The sequence below is a fragment of the Erpetoichthys calabaricus genome, chromosome 17, assembly GCF_900747795.2.
Source record: "Erpetoichthys calabaricus chromosome 17, fErpCal1.3, whole genome shotgun sequence".
In the NCBI taxonomy this organism is placed as follows: Eukaryota; Metazoa; Chordata; class Cladistia; order Polypteriformes; family Polypteridae; genus Erpetoichthys; species Erpetoichthys calabaricus.
The window spans coordinates 18,256,894-18,273,764 of NC_041410.2; the positions used below are offsets into that span (position 1 = coordinate 18,256,894).

General features: G+C 35.7%; 1 protein-coding gene across 1 annotated transcript in view; it reads right to left on the reverse strand.

Moving 5' to 3' along the window:
* LOC114668121 (protogenin-like) overlaps positions 1 to 16,871 on the reverse strand; it is a 111,339-nt gene that overhangs the window by 34,587 nt on the left and 59,881 nt on the right. The window contains exons 9-10 of the mRNA XM_051920490.1: positions 13,575 to 13,739; positions 5,751 to 6,056 (exon numbers count right to left, since the gene is read on the reverse strand). Of these exons, the coding sequence (XP_051776450.1) occupies positions 5,751 to 6,056; positions 13,575 to 13,739 (471 nt within the window). The remainder of the gene's footprint in view (positions 1 to 5,750; positions 6,057 to 13,574; positions 13,740 to 16,871) is intronic.

Consider the following 16,871-nt stretch of genomic DNA (forward strand, 5'->3'; position numbering starts at 1 on the left):
TTTGCTTATGAGTTGGGTGTGGCAACACATTTTATCAGTGCATGCTCCCAACCTCTCTCTTCACTTAGCAACACCTGACCTGTTTCTCACTCACAATAACCTTTAGGTACTCTCTCATACCTTAACAGTATTAAGGTAAAAATGATGTTTAAGAAGGAAAATATAAAAAGACCATATAAGCCCATAATATACAATAATCTATATATATAAAAATGGAATGGGTGGGTCGTCGGGTGGGCCTTTTTTTCATTCCGTCGTTTTTTCGACGTTTTGAAAATGTAGAATGATTATTTGATTTTTTTGTTTTTATTTGATCGTGTCTATGTAGCCGCCGTCGTAATAAAGTATCGCTAAAATCGTCATTTATCGTAATTTATTTTTGACGTATAACGTCGCCGTCGTCGAGGTCAGTGATACCAGTGCAAAAAATCTGCTTACGGTTGAAAGACACGCCCTACTCACTGGACAGTTAAAAACACCAATCAAACTAACGATGACATCAAGTATTACCCAATCAAAAGTAGGAAAGGAGGCATCTTCATAAAATGCGTGTGGGATGATTTGCATGAGACGCTGCTTTAAAAAAAAATTGATAAAAAAAATACGGGATAAATCCCGTCCAGTATTGATTCAAAACGGGACGCGCAATTTCATTCTCAAACGCGGCACGATTCCGTATTTTAAAGGACGGGTGGCAACCCTACAGTGCCAGGTAACCACCCATACAATCACATTGTGATTCAGACTAGGAATGCAATGAATGTAATTACCCCGATCTACATACAAGGAGAAAGTCTTGCAACATTCAAAGATGATGGTTTGGGATAAGTACACCATACAACATAAAAGAGCTTATGAAGCCTTGAACCGAAAAAAGCAACATCTCAGAGATCGTAAAAAAAAAAATAGGAGCTAATGTCGTTTTACTCGCTGTAGATTTTAGTCAAACATTACCAGTTATTTCACGAGGGAGACCAGCACATCAACTGAACGCGTGTTTAAAATCCATGCTTCTCCCACGCTCGGTTATATGTCGCGTGTTCTCGGGTAGGTGCACCAAAAAATGTATACATTTAAGCATGTAATGGGCAAACAAAAAATGAGGTATACCTGAAGGCACAGCAGTAGTACTTAATGTAACTTTACTTCTTAAATGTTAATGTTTTACTGTTTAATAATTTATACGCTTCTTATATGTTGTTCAAATTCTTTTATCAAAATACCACTGACAGCGCAATGCACGATAACATCGAGTGAATACACCATACGCATCCGCCCACGGCTGCCCTGCTGTGCGCAGATAGGACTTGATTGTACAATAAAATAAAATAAAGATAAAAAGACTAAAACAATCATCACCCATAAAGCGGATAGTAGACGTGACGTACTATATGTGTACCACATTTCAAGTGTATAGGTGCAACGGTTTGCGAGCTACACGTCATTTAAAATCCTGGACAGACACACAAATTGCCACGGTAGCAAATTACAGAAGAAGATTTTACTGTTTAATAATTTATATTTATATGAAATGTGCTTCTTATATATTACTTCATATTCTCATATGATAATGATGTTAATGTTTATATTGATTTCTGTGTTATTAAAACTGCATGTATGTGTGTATATGTATATATATATATATATATATATATATATATATATATATATATATATATACTAGCAAAATACCCGCGCTTCACAGCGGAGAAGTAGTGTGTTAAAGAGGTTATGAAAAAAAAAGGAAACATTTTAAAAATAACGTAACATGATTGTCAATGAAAGCCCGTTTCACTCAGTAAGTCTTATGTGTGTGTTTATGTATGTGTGTGTATATATATGTACATGTGTATATGTAGATATGTATATATATGTATATGTATATAAATGTTTATGTGTGTGTGTATATTATATATATAATATATATAATATATATATATATATATATATATATAATATATATATATATATATATATATATATATATATATATATATATATATATATATATATATATATATATATATATATATAAAAGACAGCAACAGTTATAACAATGACAACACAATTACATTGACAATCATGTTACGTTATTTTTAAAATGTTTCCTTTTTTTTTCATAACCTCTTTAACACACTACTTCTCCGCTGCGAAGCGCGGGTATTTTGCTATATATATACCCGGCGTTGCCCGGGGCAGAAGTAACCTAATCGGTCAAACACTTACATATATACCAAAGTAAACGTAATCGGTCAAACAGTTACATATATAAAAAAAGCGAACCTAATCGGATAAACAGCTTCATATATACAGAAGCGAACCTAATCGGACAAACAGCTAATCTATATACATAAGCAAACCTAATTGGTCAAACAGTTACATAAATACAAAAGCAAACCTAATCGATGAAACAGCTTCATATATACAGAAGCGAACCTAATTGGTCAAACAGTTATGCATGTGCAGAATAATTTTACAAAGATTATGCGTGTTAACAATCATTAAAAAGAAAAGATTGAGGAACTCTTCTTCTATATGTGATGAAGCTGGATGAAGCTGACTTGACGAAGACGTAGGTGGCATAGATTGGTTTTTCTAAAACAGAAGAAAAAAATGAGTATCTATTATTATTTTAAATTACAATCAAAATGAGAACCTTGATTAGAGATAGATTATCCATATTAAAATATGTGCATGAATAAACTTTTGCTAACTCTCTAGCAAAAGTTTATTCATACAAATTGGCATGGGATGGCTTTGTGAAAAAGTAAAAATTAGATAAAAATAAATTGAGAATGCGTACTTCGATTTGACTGAGATTATCTGTAATGATGAAAAAAAAGTTTAGTATGTTTTTTTTTCCATACGGGAAGGATGTAAAACCTTACATAGGCACCCTTCAGCCCGTACTGAAGGGTAGTGTCAGATTCTTACTGACTAAAAAACACCCTTTTTATTCCACAGCTACCCCAAAAACCACTATTACGCATTACTTTCGGGTGGCAGTAGTTTAGTTATGAAACAGCTGGGTCCTGAAAAAAATCTGTCTTATTAGTGGCTTCATCACATATAGAAGAACAGTTCCTCAATCTTTTCTTTTTAATGATTGTTAACATGCATAATGTTTGTAAAATCATTCTGCACATGCATAACTGTTTGACCAATTAGGTTCGCTTCTGTATATATGAAGCTGTTTGATCGATTAGGTTTGCTTTTGTATTTATGTAACTGTTTGACCAATTAGGTTTGCTTATGTATATAGATTAGCTGTTTGTCCGATTAGGTTCGCTTCTGTATATATGAAGCTGTTTGTCCGATTAGGTTCGGTTTTTTTATATATGTAACTGTTTGACCGATTACGTTTACTTTGGTATATATGTAAGTGTTTGACCGATTAGGTTACTTCTGCCCCGGGCAACGCCGGGTATATACAGCTCGTCCTTTATACAACATATGGTACAGGGAAAATAAATGTACTCAACCAGGCATAAATCCATTCTTAATACAACATTAAACAGCAGAATAATATGCAAAAAGTATTGTATTAAGCAATTTTAGCATGAAAGCGCACACTTGTGTCTCTGTCAGTATGGAGTCAATGTAGTTAGTTGAAGCTGGCATAGGGAATAAGAAGGTAATAAGAGATTTCTGTAAGACAAGTAGCAAACATTCCCTGATTTTAAAGTTTTTTTTTGAAAGAGCTGTTTATGAAAGAAGTAATATGTTTATAGAAAGAAAAGAGTAAGCATCATCACTAGTGGTCAGTCAGAGAGAATGACATCCTTATAATGTATTTTTAAAACCTCATATGACAAAGGAGGGCAGCACTTGAACCAGTGTTTTTCACACAATGGCAGTAGGGTTTTTTTTTTGGAGCATCCAATGCAGATCTGGGTTCTCCTCCCTTTCCATTAATCCTCATTTTTTGTCAGCCTCATCAGAGAGACAGACATCCTTAAAGCAAATTACTAATTGATAAATTATATAAACATATACAGAATGCTCTAAATCTACTTCTTCTAATGTTGATCTGGCATTATGCATGTTAGGACTTGCAGGTATCTTTGAAGTACTTCCTCTGTCTATCCTCAGGTTCTTTGACCTTAGATAAACTTGGAATATAGGACTTACTGAAGGAATGGCCTGACCAGAGAAATGGAATCTGCAGGATCATGGCTATAATGATGCTCACATTTTCCTTGTTGAGGATGCTCGAATTGGTGCAGCAAATAACTCAGTTAATGCGAAGAATCTTCCAGAGGGAATGTGCTGGAATCTCTCAAGAGTTTTCAGGTGGTAAGTGTAGGTGACCAAAGTAGGTAAAAGTTTCTTTGATCACCAGAGCATTTTGGACTTTCTTTCCAATGACCAAGCTCAAATGGCTCGAACTTCTCTTCAATTTCAAGATATATCTCTCCTGAAAGATGATGCCGCCTTATTGCAATGCTTAAAACAGCACTTAAATCAACCGCTAAACTACAGATCTACTGTGACAGATCATGCCATTCAGCCATTTCCTCCATGTCCAGAAAGCACATTAAATATAGCAAGACATGATACAAGGTGTGATGCTTGTTTGTCATCCTCATAGAAGTATTCAAAATTGGTTGTAAAGGACTTAGATGCAAGTTACAAGATATGACTAGCAACACTTGGAACAAAGAAGAAATCCTACCAGAGTCGTAAATTCTAACACTGTCATCGTCTTCAAGAAGGACAACAAATCTACGAATGGAAATTACTATGGCATCACCGGTTCTAAATTTGAAAAATCTTCATATGTAAGTTGTCAGCATCCACTTGCTAAGGAAACCCTTCCCCAGTCTCAGTGTGGCTTCAGACCACAATGTGATACTACCAATACAATATCTAGGCCTTTCAAATCCAAATTAAAAGCTGAGAACAGTGGAAAAAGCTGTACACGACTTTCATGTACTTAACAAAGGTTATAGAGAACATCAGTTAAGAAGCACTCGTGAAAAACACGTCAAGACTTGGATGTCCTATCAAATTCATCACTATTATAACGCTGTTGAACAAGAAGATGACAAATAGATACAGACTGACATCATTACAATTATATTTTTATATTTGAACTCTATTTCCTAAATCTTCTGTCTTTTTCTTGTCAAGAAATATCCCCCTTTTTTAATTTATTTCCGTGTCCTTGTCAGTTTTTGAGGGACATAGTGGCCTAATATTCATTAGCAAGAAAAGTATACTGAATTTCCACTCACATCTTAGGGTTTTGTGGAATGCAAATATTTAGGTCCTATAAGCACACCAATTTATGAGGGTTACATGAAAAGTAAACTGATGATCAATTTTATAATGGCAGGAATATCACAAAATTAGTATTCAGTCACAAAATTCCTATGAAATAAAACTTTAAGTTCTAGGAAACTCAATGGGGATGGCTAGTACTGTGTTGCCTTACCAGGATACTCAGTTCAAATCCTGTCTTGGGTATTACTAGTGTAGCATTTTCACATTTTCTCCATATGAGTGTTCTCTGGGTGTTCAAGTTTTCCTCTCACATCCCAAAGGTATGTGTGTTAAATTGGCCCAGTAGAAGTAAGTATGGGTTTATGTGATGGACAGATAGCTTGTCCAGGTCTGGTTTCTACCTTGCTCTTGATGCTCCAGGAAAAGTCTCTGCGTCCCCCCCAACCCTAATAAGCATTAAGATGGAAATAAAATAAATGTATTTCTTAATGGATAAGCACACAAACAAAAATAGCAGAATGTACCTTTAATGTTGGATGCTTTAGGAGTTCGGTGGGATGTCCAGGCAGACTGCTCTCCCCATCCAACCCTTGTGGCAGCAGCTATGCGGACTAGGTATATGGTGTCTGGAATCAGAGATTCAATCAGGTATTCAGACATGCTTCCTGGGAGTTCTAGCGTGTTAATAGCATTCTCTGTGCTGGTACGAAAAGAGAGGCGAATTGCCACAATGCGGCCCCGTCTGAACTTTGCTGGAATAGGCTGCCATGAAACTACAATGTCAGTGGGACTGCGACTCGTCAAGCTGATCTCAGGGGCACGAAGAGGAACTGAAAAAAGAAAAAAAGAAAAAAAAAAAAAAAAGTAAAACTGGATTGTTAGAGCAAAATTTCACACATCACACAGGTGTAGATCCAGAATTGTACATTAGACTTGTTCAACTTTAAAATGACATTGGAAACATTGCCTAAGCGCAGAAATATAAACTATAAGAATGCGTATTTTGTCCTTATCACTGACCCACTGTATGATGCTGGCTTAATAACTTAATTAGCCAGCACCATACAACATATAAATATACAAAAATGTATACTATTAATATGTGACTTGTAAATAATAAAGTACATAATCTCACCAGTAACACGAAGTATTGCCATCTATTAGTCAATATGTTAGAATGTAAAACAAAATGTTTAACCATTAGCCCTGCAAAGCTCACAAGATAGTGTTCATAATGGATACCATACATAAAATGTTAATTAAGGAGGATTGGTCTGAAAGCTATTTTATTTAAAATAGTGATCCTTAACATTTGTGCTTTGAAGCACAGCAAAGCTTTTAAAAAGAAATAAGGCAGTACATAAGCAAAAAAAAAAAAAAATACAGAAAACATCTTTTGCCTCTTATTTCTGATATTTTGACTTATCTGGCAATAATAATGTTTACTATCTGGCTTCTGTTAATTTTTGTTTTGACTCTAAGCCTAAATAGGTATAACATGTTACATAACCACTGTAGCATAAAATCAAATTGAAAACAGCAACATAAAAATCTACAGTATTGACTGTTAACAATGGATCAAAATTTTTGACATTACTGCTTCAAATGAAAAGAAAACTCTATGTCCTTTCCCGGAATGAAATTTTAAAAATGAATAATGCAATTATTTGCCTTTCTACTTCTAGAACTGATCCAAAATTTTATACACAGGCATGAAAAGTTTCTCTTCATTATCAGAGAAACAGTAGGACAGCTACACTTGTGACATTCTGTGGCACATCAAAACATGGCATCTTTGTTAATCTTTTTTTTTTTAATTTTATTTATTAATATTATTGTAATCATTCCATACAAATACATCAATTTATACAAAAAACAACTGAAGACAAATGAAACCCCACCCTTGAGAAGGAGAGCATGGCCAAAGAAGAATTGCTTAGGGCTTTTTAATAGGGCAAAAATAAACAAAAGAAAGGAAAATAAATATATATATATATATATATATATATATATATATATATAAAATGGAGAAGGGTAAGAAATGCGGAAATAAATATTTCTTCTTATTCTAAAATATTATTGATTAGATCCTGCCAGGTTTTGAAAAAATTCTGTACAGATCCTCTAACTGATAATTAGATTTTTTCCAATTTCAAATAATATAAAATATCGGTTTCCCACTGACTTATCAGAGGAGAGTTAGGATTCTTCCAATTTAACAAAATAAGTCTGCGTGCCAAAAGTGTAGTGAATGCAATCACAGTTTGCTTGTCCTCTTCATTTCAAGTCCGTCTGGAAGAACACCGAACACAGCTATTAATGGGTTAGGAGGGAGTGTGACACCAAGGCTGTCTGAAAGGCACTTAAAAATTTTGGTCCAAAATGATGTTAATTTGGTGCATGCCCAAAACATGTGACCCAGTGAGGCAGGAGCTTGGTTGCACCGTTCGCAGGTTGGATCTTGCCCTGGAAATATTTTGGACAGTTTTAAGCGAGACAGATGAGCTTAATATATAATTTTTAGTTGAATAATTCTATTTGCGCATATGGAGCTCGAGTGAATTCTTTGCAATGCTACCTTCCACTCCTTTTCTGATATATTAATTAAGAGATCTTTTTCCCATTGTTCTCTTGGATCTTTGAAAGGAAGGGACTCTAAAAAAATTTTATATAATGCGGAAATAGTGTCTAATTCCTCGAAACTGAGCAGTATTTTTTCCAGCATGGTGGAAGGTACAAGATGAGGAAAATCGGACAGTTTCTGTTTAACAAAGTTTCTAATTTGAAGATAGTGAAAGAAATGTGTAGCTGAATTTGGAACGTAATTGTTCAAAGGATGCAAAGATATTGTCTATATAAAGATCTCTGAGCAATTTAATCCCAAATCTTTTCCAAGTATTAAAAACTGGATATATTTGCGAGGGTTGAAAGTGGTGGTTCTCCTGCAGGGGTGCAACAGATAAAAGATTTTCCATCTTAAATTGCTTTCTAAATTGGTTCCATATTCTGAGTGAGTAAAGCACAATTGGGTTATTAGTATATTTGCGATAACTTGCATTTATTGGAGCGCAGAGCAGGGAATATAAAGAAGTACTGCGGGATTTTACTTCTATTGCAGACCAAGCCTGTGTATTCTCATCTATTTGTATCCAGGTTTTTATGGCTTGTATGTTTGCTGCCCAGTAATAAAACTGAAAATTAGGTAAAGCCATGCCACCTTCTGCCTGAGGTATTTGTAGGGTCGCTCTTCGGATACGTGAGTGTTTTGAGTTCCAAATAAATGAGGTTATAGTTGAATCTAATTGCTTAAAAAATGATTTATTGATATATATTGGAATGTTTTGAAATACAAAAAAGAAGTTTAGGAAGGGGCAGCACGGTGGCGCAGTGGGTAGCGCTGCTGCCTCGCAGTTGGGTGATCTGGGGACCTGGGTTCGATTCCCGGGTCCTCCCTGCGTGGAGTTTGCATGTTCTCCCCGTGTCTGCATGGGTTTCCTCCGGGCGCTCCGGTTTCCTCCCACAGTCCAAAGACATGCAGGTTAGGTGGATTGGCGATTCTAAATTGGCCCTAGTGTGTGCTTGGTGTGTGGGTGTGTTTGTGTGTGTCCTGCGGTAGGTTGGCACCCTGCCCGGGATTGGTTCCTGCCTTGTGCCCTGTGTTGGCTGGGATTGGCTCCAGCAGACCCCCGTGACCCTGTGTTCGGATTCAGCGGGTTGGGAAATGGATGGATGGATGGAAGTTTAGGAAGGATATTCATCTTAACAACGTTAATTCTTCCGGCTAGAGTGAGATGAAGGGTTGACCATCTATGCAAGTCTTGCTTAAATTTTTTCCATACAGACGGCAAAATTTTGTTGATAAAGAGCTTTATGTTTACTTGTGATATTTACCCCTATGGTATTTAAACTGTTCTGCTATGCTAAAAGGCAGGGTGTCCAATCTAATATTATATGCTTGTAAATTCACTGGAAAGAGTATACTTTTATTCAGATTAATTCTGAGACCAGATATCTTTTGAAATTCTGTAAGTGCTGTTAAAACTGCAGGCACAGTGTATTCTGGGTCTGATATATATAAAACCATATCATCTGCATATTGAGAAATTTTCTGTTCCAGTCCTTCTCTGATACTCCCCTTTATCTGATAAGAATTTCGACAGTGAACCGCCAGTGGTTCATTGGCAATTGCAAACAGCAGTGGTGACAAGGGGCATCCTTGTCTGGTGCCACGTTCTAGCTTAAAGTAGTCTGAACAAATGTTGTTAATATAAACTGAAGCTTCTGGATTGGTATACAGTAGTTTGATCCATTCACAAATATTCGGGCCAAACCCAAATTTCTCCAATGCAGTGAAAAGGTAGTTCCATTCAATCATATCAAATGCTTTTTCTGCATCTAATGATAATAATATCTCTGGGGTGTTTGACTTTGCTGGTGAATATATTACATTAAACAGGTGTCGGAGATTGGAAGATAAGTGTCAGCCTTTAATAAATCCAGTTTGATCCTGTCATATTACCGAGGGCAGCACTTTCTCCATCCTTCTAGCTATAATTTTTGACAGTATCTTAACATCATTATTCAGGAGTGAAATTGGTCTGTATGATGCACATTGTAACAAGTCCTTATTTTGTTTAGGAAAGACTGTGACTAATGCTTGACGAAAAGTTTGAGGTAGAATTTGATTGTCTCTAGCTTCTGTAAATGTTGCCAATAAGAGGGGAGCTAGCTGAGTGGAGAATTTCTTATAAAATTCTACGGGGTAACCATCAGGGCCTGCTGATTTCCCGCTTTGAAGTGACTTTATAGCATCTAGTAATTCTGATAGGGTCAGAGGTTTATCCAGTTCCTCAGCACTTAAAGCATCTATTTGTGGTGTCTGTAATGTATCCAGAAATGCACTCGATTGTGTGTTGTCTTCTTTAAACTCAGTAGAATATAAGATTTTATAATAAACTCTAAACATGTGCATTATATTTTTATGGTCAATGATTTCTTCTCGATTCGTGTTGGTGATTACTGGGATTGCACTGCGAACTTCTTGCTTGTGGATTTGTTGAGCTAAAAGCTTATTAGCTTTCTCTCCGTGTTCATAGTAATGATGTCTTGACTTATAAATAAGTTGTTCAGTTTCTTTAGTTGTCAAGATGTTGAGTTCTGTATGCAGAGCCTGCCTTTTCCTATGAAGAGCTTCACTTGGATGCCTGGCTTGTTCTTCATCTAGTAATTTCGCTTCTTAGCTCTGGCGCTTTCTTGGTTTCTAATTTATTTCTGTGGGAAAGATATGAAATAATCTGTCCTCTTAAGAAGGCCTTTAAAGTTTCCCAGAGTGTTCCTGCAGAAACCTCTGAGGGTGTGTTTGTATCTATGAAGCAGCTGATTTGTTTGGATATAAATTCTGTGCAGTTCTCGTATGCTACTAGAAGAGGGTTAAGACGCCATCTGCGAGGTGAGTGTGCGGGGCTTAATGATTTTAGCTCCAAGACTAGAGGGGCATGGTCGGAGATAACAATTGTGTCGTATTTGCACGATTTTATCGTAGGCAGGAAATTATTATCTATAAAAAAAATAATTCTTGAGTAACTGCACTGGTGAGTAGAATGAATATGTTCTTGAGTTTGGGTTTAGAAACCTCCAGGGGTCTGATAAGTTGTGGTCGGTTAAAAACTGTGTAATTGTCTTTGCAGTGTTAGATGTCGTCCCCCCTGTCACAGGAGTCCTATCTAAGAGTGGATTTAAAACACAATTAAAGTCCCCAGCCATTATAATTTTATGAGTGTTCACATTGGGAATGGATGCAAATAGATTTTGCATGAATTCCTTATCATCGACATTGGGTGCATAAACATTTATCAAAATCATTTTACTGTTAAATAAGTTGCCCACGACCATCACATATCTCCTTTCAGGGTCCGATACTACATCTGATGCTACAAATGGGACTGTTCTGTGTATGAGAATTCCCACACCTCTAGTTTTCTTTGTAAAGCTAGAATGGAACATTTGGCCAGTCCGGTCTTTTTGTAGTCTGGACCAATCCTTGCTTAGTAAGTGGGTCTCCTGTAAAAATACTATTTTAGCGTTTAAGCCTGTTAGGTGAGAGCATACTTTCTTTCTCTTTAATTCGTGATTCAGGCCTTTAACATTCCAGCTCACAAAGTTAACTGTCCCATCATGGAGACATTGACTCTGAGTTTTTAATGTCATTTTATAGTCTTAACCGGTAGTGAGGCAGTTTTAATCTTAATTTCAAATTTCCACATGAGTTATTGCCATATAGCCTATTGTTTGTTAATCTTAACAAATTTTCAATGACACACAAAGGAAGTTGGCAATTCAAATATTACAAGCCAAGATCATTAATATTTCTTTTCAAAATCCAAGACCATACTGGCGTAACTAGATAGTACGTATGGTTTAGAAATAGTTTTGGGATTATGTTCACAAAGAAAGTTTCTAAATTATATTAAACCATTCATTTTAAAGAACATAACTGAATATTAAACACTGCTCCAAAGCATTTCCATGTACAACACAATTCCACATATCTTTCTGTAATAATAACCTGGCTAGTGATACAATTTGTTCAAGGTTACTTAAGGATCTAAAAGGCTAAGCTTGTGGACTTGTGCCTGACAATCCAAATTACATTATTTAGTAGCTTTAGCATCTATAGGACTACACTGCCTGATGGATGTGTCAGACAGTCAACCTTTAACTACTATCAAAAATTCTGAGCCTCTGAGACTGAAAAACCATTTGACTATTTTTTTCAGTTCCAGTCACTGTTACCAGACTCATATTGTAATCATGCTTAAAATCTCCTCACTATTAGATACATTCACTACAAAATAACCACCCAAAACTGCTTTCTTGTATCAGCTACTCTTGTTAGTATTTACTTGGCACAAGGAGGAAATGAATATTGAGTATTAAAAAAAGCACATACAGAAGTGGTTATTTAGTTAGTAAATAAATAACAGAAACCAAAATAAATATACTATGTCAATTTAGTCAGATTAATAATCTTCAGATCACTGATCAGCAATCATAAAGTAAATGCTGTAATGCATACTGTGCCACTGACTCCTGATCAATCTGCTACGCAACCACCTTTGATGCTGGGAGGGATGTTGATGCTTACAACTAGTGATGAGACTTGCTGCAACAAATCTTTTGGATGGCACATCATAACAATAATAATTAACTTTATCCCATTTATGCACTGTAAAATGCCCAGGGGCTTGGTTAGTTGTTTGTCCTTGGAAGTTCTAGAGGTGTACTGTCTTTAGCATTCTGTCATCTGGAGTTTTTGTATTCCTCTCCACCCTAGCCACATGACTACAGAATCTGAGTCTGAATTTTATCTTTATAGCTATTAGAGACTGTATATAGTTAAAAGTTATTTTAAGTTATGCTTAATTCCATTAGGACTATGTTTTTATTTTTAATTATGTATTTGCAATTATGTATTTATTTATTTAGAAATTGTAATTCTTTTATTTTTCTGTTAAGCATTTTGCGTTCATGTTTTGTATGAAAATGTGCTACATAAATACATGTTGCTATTTTCAGCACATTTTATGACAATACATGGCTTTTGGTAAAAGGTAAACATATTCCTCTGATAAAGGCAATAGTTTCACTTGGCTATCAGTAGTTCTAAACTTTAATTACCCACAAAGCAAAAATATGTTTAGTAATTAATCTGAGTGATCTGTGCTCTCCAACATAAAGGCTTAGAAGCTAACTACTCTTTAAGGTGCAAAATATGTGCCTTTTCCAAAGTTTGTGTAAGTATTCCTTTCTAATGCAGGAGGTGGAATTGAATCCAAAAAGTAGCAAATTTAAATACCACCCCTCAAAGAACTTTGTGAACAATGGAAATTTACACATAAAAAGACCAGAAGTAAAAATGTGTGTTGCCAATAAACACAAGTCCCATGTCCAGTGTGCTATATAAAGTTAAATAAAGAACGATAGCTCAAGAAAACCAGAATAGAAAAGTATGCTTTTATAGCAAACACCATCTTGAGGTGCTTCACAAATACAATATAATATTTCATAAATTTCCACAATTGGAACTCAGTCCGATAGACAAGTGAAGTGACACAAGCAATGCAGGACAGTGAAGTACTAATAAGGACTGAGTTCATGCCTATGTGCCTCTAAATTCCAAACCCACTAAGGACCAACTGTGTTAAATAATCAGAAATTTGGCATTACTAATCACTTTACCCCAGGTCCAATATCATACTTCTCTTACTCCCCAAACATAGTTAACCATGAGCAAGAGTTGATGACTGACAAGCCAAAAATATTTATCAGCTGGCACATTTGGCACTCACCATCTTCTAACGTGTGTTGAATCACGTGGTCTGACATGCGGCTGGCTCCCATGGGCATGTAGGCTACAATGTAGAATGTGTAATTGCTGGCTGGTTCCAGGTCGTCAATAATGTATCGGGTTGTGTCATTTCCAATAACAACTTGATATTCCTCATTATTTAAGCCTGTGTGCGACAAGAAAAAACATAAAAGGAGCAATGAGTTATTGATGGTAAAAAACAATAAGATTCTCCCCTGCCCACACCATGGTAACTATGACCACTACTCAGTGTCAGATGTGCTGGTTATTCCTTTACTTAAATGCTGTACACTGCAGGCTGACATGAAGAGTAAAGTAATGGCAAAGAATACGTGAGTAGAAAATTTTAAAATGTAAATGTTTCCTTTCTGCATACTCAAATTGAGCTTCTTGAATCTTGTTTTATTACTTACATTACTTTACTTAATTACTTACCACATCACTTGCATTACTTACCAGAAATCCTTATTAGCAGATGCTTCTGATAAAAGTCATCTTAAATGGCTCATAGACAATCTCCAGCTACCAGTGAAACAATTAATGCAATCATGTGCTATCTAAACAAGAACATTTTTTTAAATGTGTATCACTCTAACAAAAAGTTTGGAATAACCCTGCATAGACAATAAAAATCAATTTTGGTTTTTTTAAACTGGTCCCACCACAAGTGTAAAAAAAAAAAATCATATTCAAGTCATTTAGATACAACCATATAATTAATTTGTTTAGATTAACCCATATAAATGGTGGTAAGAAGCCAAAAATCTATCATTTCAGCATCAGTGGCAAGACAGTCTGTTGCAGAACATACCCACACTCACATAACCAGGACCACTTTAGAATTTTCAATTCACCTAACATGCACATTTCATGGATGCTGTTTTATTCTTATCACTGATCAAATCACAGTTCTTCCAACAAGCATTTTGCTCAAAATAGACAGGAAGCAATGGGTGCATTACAGTTATACATTTAGCAAAGATCTTCACAGCCAGTGGAGCCACAGGAAGTCAATATAGAAAAGGTATTTACCCAGTTAGGTTTTATTAATGTTGAAGGGTGTAATTATTACTAGTACTTGTAATGTGTGAACATTATGTACTTTGTAAAATTTGTAATTTTCCGTTTGACTGTAAACTTGTTACAGTTCTCTAAGCATTTAGTCATTGGAAAGTACTATGCAGAAATAAACTGAATTGAATTGAACATGTATGTTTTTACATGTTCTTGGAGGATGCAGTGGCACGCGAAGAACAAACAAAATTAAGTAACCAAGCAAGAGAGAACAAATAAATATCTGATCAAAAAATTATCAGGGGTAATACATTGCTTACCAGCCCCTGATGACCAGGGAGTAATGGGCATTATCATAAAATGGTAAATAAAAGGTGTGTCTAGGCATGCTCAGCACACGGAAAGTGTACTACATACATTGAGTACACAGTGTAGATGTCTCTGTAATAGGGTTGTTAAAGTGGGTGGCATGATAGTGCTATTATTCTATGTGAGTGACATGAAATTGTTTAAATTATCAAAAACAAAAAATCTTATGCTACTTGGAATTCAAAATCAGAATGAAACAAAATGGGAAACACTGCTAAAATTCATGGCACATTCCATTTAAAACAGAAAAAAGAGGCGGAAAAGTGTCTTCAAGTAAACTTTGAAGTAAAGAATTAAGTCATTTTCCATACTGGAGCATTCAATTCAGAGTTGGCTAAAGGAGTGTTATGTTGCGGATTAAAATTGTATTGACTGTGGTAGCAGGGCCAGGCTGGACTGTCCATTCTAATTATAACTAGACAGGGGCAGAATTAGATAAAAAAGTGGCATTGGGCATTCCTGGCACACTCAAGGTGTAACATGCATTTGCAATGAGTGGTACATTCCATTATTAACTTGTCAAAGGGGTTGCAAGGCCCATTTCAGTTAGAATGTCACTTTGGGATCAGGTACAGAGATGGCAGGAAAAATTGTGGTGACAGTTAACATTGAATAATTGCTGTAAAGCTAACATGTACTATATATTCTAATCACACGCAAAACATTTGAATTAGAATTAGGTATCTCAAAAAGGCAGTGCATTCCAGTTAGAATTAGGTTTGGTAAGCATATAGTGTGTAGATAGTGTCACAAAGTGTCATATTTAGTTAAGAATTAAGTAAAGCAATGAATGATACAGTACATTCTGGTTACAATTTGTAGGGACAACTAAAGAGAAGAAGGTGCAGCAATCTGGTTTACAGAAGGTGTTTTGGCAGAGGGAGGGATGGGATGCACAGGATAAACCAACAATGAGTTTTTGGCTATAAAAGCAACATGGCCACAAGCAGAAAAGGCTCTAATATATTGATAGCCATTGAAAGTAAATACAATGAAATGGCTGAAAATGTCTTCATACTTGAAAACATCACTGAGAGAAAAACACACAATAAAATGTATTCTATAATGAAGGAGTTCAAGAGGAACCCTCCTGGTATTTCAGAACCCTGAGACTTTTCCCTGGTTCTCTGCCTTATCACTAGCTAGGAAGCTAACATGGAACTGAAAATGTCAGTCAGGCAAGGTTCTGCCTTCCCTGATACATGTCAGGTTTTAAGAGTTAAGATCCACTGCAATTAAGGTATCTTTTTCCCACAATGGCTAAATAAAAAGATAAGCCAAACAGCATAATAATAAAGGAAAAAATTCAGATGTGAGAGTCAGTAGGCTTTGCACCCTAGGAACCAAGTTACCCAAACTATTCCATAACATTTCAGTAATTATTTACTGCTCTAATGCTGATCATTCTGATCATAAAATAGGTAATTATCAATGGCAATTGACGAGATCCACAAAAAACTGTGACACACAGACAGACAGATGCATACCCATCATCGAGATATCAATATTTTCATTATCAGGAGACCCTAAAATGTTGAGATCTGTTGAGAACAGGACACCGAAATTTTTAACTACTCTAAAGCTTTCGCTCCTTCCCCATAGATGATAGGTTATGGTGGAATGGGTGCAAAGCGAAAATACTGGGGTAAATAAAGTAATGAGATGAATGTCATAGATAGCTGACCAGAAAAAGAATGTGACCTGAGGAATCTTCAATCAGCATGCTGGTGGCACATGGCTACAAGGATGTTTGCTTTCAGCCAGGCCAGGTCTTAAAGTTCCAGTGTTAACATTCCACACCAAGACTGTTAATTGACAAAGGCAAAAAAAAAACAGCAACCTTCAGAAACAAGATGTTTAAAAGGCGCAGAAGTACAAAACTGTTTCATTTTTG